The sequence below is a fragment of the Austrofundulus limnaeus genome, unplaced genomic scaffold, assembly GCF_001266775.1.
Source record: "Austrofundulus limnaeus strain Quisiro unplaced genomic scaffold, Austrofundulus_limnaeus-1.0 Scaffold29, whole genome shotgun sequence".
NCBI classification, from domain to species: Eukaryota; Metazoa; Chordata; class Actinopteri; order Cyprinodontiformes; family Rivulidae; genus Austrofundulus; species Austrofundulus limnaeus.
Genome location: NW_013952431.1, coordinates 2,514,760 through 2,517,324, shown reverse-complemented (window position 1 = coordinate 2,517,324; position 2,565 = coordinate 2,514,760). Strand labels below are relative to the sequence as shown.

The following is a 2,565-nucleotide window of genomic DNA, read 5'->3' as shown; positions in this document are numbered from 1 at the left end:
GAATTGAGGCAGTTCTGAAGGCAAAAGGGGGTCCAACCCGTTACTAGCGTGGTGTACCTAATAAAGTGGCCGGTGAGTGTATGTTTCAACTGAATAGTGCTGTCTGTATGAGCTGTATCATACTGAATTAATTTATTGTTGATGAGGAGCATTCAGGTCGCAGCTGTGAATGAATCTTTGGCCATTTTGACTGAAGATACAATTTATTTAGCTTTGTTTGACGTTTAAAGAGATATTTAGCGACTAAAGCAAAGCAATTCTATGGTTAAAACCTGAACCACTGCTGAGAACCGACACACAGCTCAGTACAAGCTGCGAGTCTGACCACAGCAAACTTATCCCAAAAAGCCTGTTTATGTTCAGGACATTCTAAACTAAATCACTCAGAGTTTGCGTTCGTTTATTTTCAAAATTTTTGCTTTTATACATTATTTTTAATATAAGTTTTGTACATTTTATTACTTTTAATACTGAAATTGTTTAATCTTGCAACCAAGTAAAATTTGGTAGCAATGTAAAAATAACGTTTTTAGGCAATATTTTGTACAGCTTTTAAAACCAAATTATCTTCTTTTTTTCTTTTTCTTTTTGCTGGCAGCACTCTATTTGATTGTTACCAGAAGTCTTTGTCCTTCACCTCCCTCAGCTGGCCTCTCTCATTAGCTAATTGATCTTAATCCTGTACACCTGGTCACAGAGGTGAACCATGCGCACACCCACTGAGATCCACTTGCTGTTGGATCTCATGACATTGTGCGTTTGGTTTTATGACAGAAAATACCTTTTTCACAATGGGTAATGTGACCTGTAATGGTGAGAACAGGGCAGGTGTTGCTATTAATATCAATAATAGAAAGGACGTTACTACAGCTTTGTTGTGTCAACAAAACCAGGAAACTGGTGAGTAAACAATACGCACAAGTCAAGTCATGAGGTCCAGTGTTTCCCAAAAAACAGGAACATTAAAAATGTTCCTATTGTTTTTTTTTTCCCAGTACCTTCTATGGATTAATTTCTGTTTTATCACATGAATGAATCAAATTTGAGAATGTATCAAACCAGTAATTTTAACAGCAGGATCATTCTGTGTGAGRAAATGCAGCCAATAAAGTAACACATTATGTAATTATTATTGTTTTACGTAGTCATTTTATATATTGATTTTATATGATGTTGCAATTCACTGCAGCAAAGAGCTATTTCACTGTCAATGTAAAAATGTTTCCTTACTGTGCATCTGACAAACTTAAATCAAAGTATTTTCTGGATGATTAATCAAAAAGGTCTGCTGTGAAAGAGATCTTTAAGCTAGCCTTTTAAAGCACCTAAAACAGGAAAACCCTGGTATTCAAATTCATATTTTTTTCAGTTTACAAATACATTTGAACAAATCAGCATAGGGTCCAAATTAATTACATTTATAGTCATGATACATGTATGTACACTTCAGACCACAATTGTAAAAGACAGACCAATTTATGACCTCTCTTTTGAGTTGCCAGTATAATTTGTTTTTGATTCTCCGAATTGAAATTGCYAATGTATGTCTACTGCAAGTAAGATACTGACTGATCATATTTACTCTGTAGAAACCCATTTTAAAAGAAATTGTATTTTTTATTTTTAGATTGTGTCAGTCATGCCTACATTAACTGCAAATCAGATTTTTCAGTAATAAAATGTCCATCATAAAATGTAATTGTATGGCAAAAAGTATTAATATTTTTGTTCAATGCTTAATTTTTCTGATTGGGTTTTTATTTCAGTCACATTCTTATGAAATAATATAAAGAGTATACCACTGTCAAAAATATTTCCACATATGCCCATTGTGTATTGGACAGTTTTTTTTTTAAATCATGTTGATCTGAATCTTTTACACTTGTAAAACATGGCTCTGCAAAACTAAATGAAATGTGCTGCAACTCACCCATTTTTACAAATCCAATATCCACATACAGTTTAGCACAAAGGGAACCTAAGAGGTATCCAAACACGGGGCCAACCACAGAGATGGTCTGCACACAGCCTAAAACAAAATAAAATAAACAACAATGACAAAATTAGGATTTTAAAGAACTAAAATGCACTAAAACTGATTGRAAGCTTTGTAGATATTTTATCATTATGTAGTGGTTCTGGTTTACTGTGCGTGTTCAGGAATTTAAAGTAAGATTTTACCTTTATTAGTCTGGTAAACATCTGCTGTTTTTTTTCAGTAATACTCATAATCTGGTTTAGTAGAACACAGGAGATTTACTTGGACAAATTAAAGAAAAAAAACAAAAACACTGCTGCACGTGGCAGAGCTTTCTGCAACAGATGCATTATTTCTGAACTGAAGGATTGTGCTCCCAATAGACTGTAGTTAAGCTAAAGCCATGTATTCAGTATAATAAATAGAAATGGGTCACTTTTAAAGTTCACTCTGCCTGTTGGGAAAATATCTTATGAACCATGAATTGATTTTTTTTTAATTTAGTTTAGTATTTTTCTGGAAATTTTTATCATTCAGTATTAAAATACTTGATGATTCTCTCTCTCTCTCTCTCTCTCTCTCTCTCT

The 2,565-nt window shown here is 33.3% G+C and overlaps 1 protein-coding gene across 1 annotated transcript in view; it reads right to left on the bottom strand.

Moving 5' to 3' along the window:
* The window catches only part of slco1c1 (solute carrier organic anion transporter family, member 1C1), a 30,491-nt gene that overhangs the window by 7,506 nt on the left and 20,420 nt on the right, over positions 1-2,565 (bottom strand). The window contains exon 8 of the mRNA XM_014005328.1: positions 1,931-2,029. Coding sequence (XP_013860782.1) covers positions 1,931-2,029 — 99 coding nt within the window. The remainder of the gene's footprint in view (positions 1-1,930; positions 2,030-2,565) is intronic.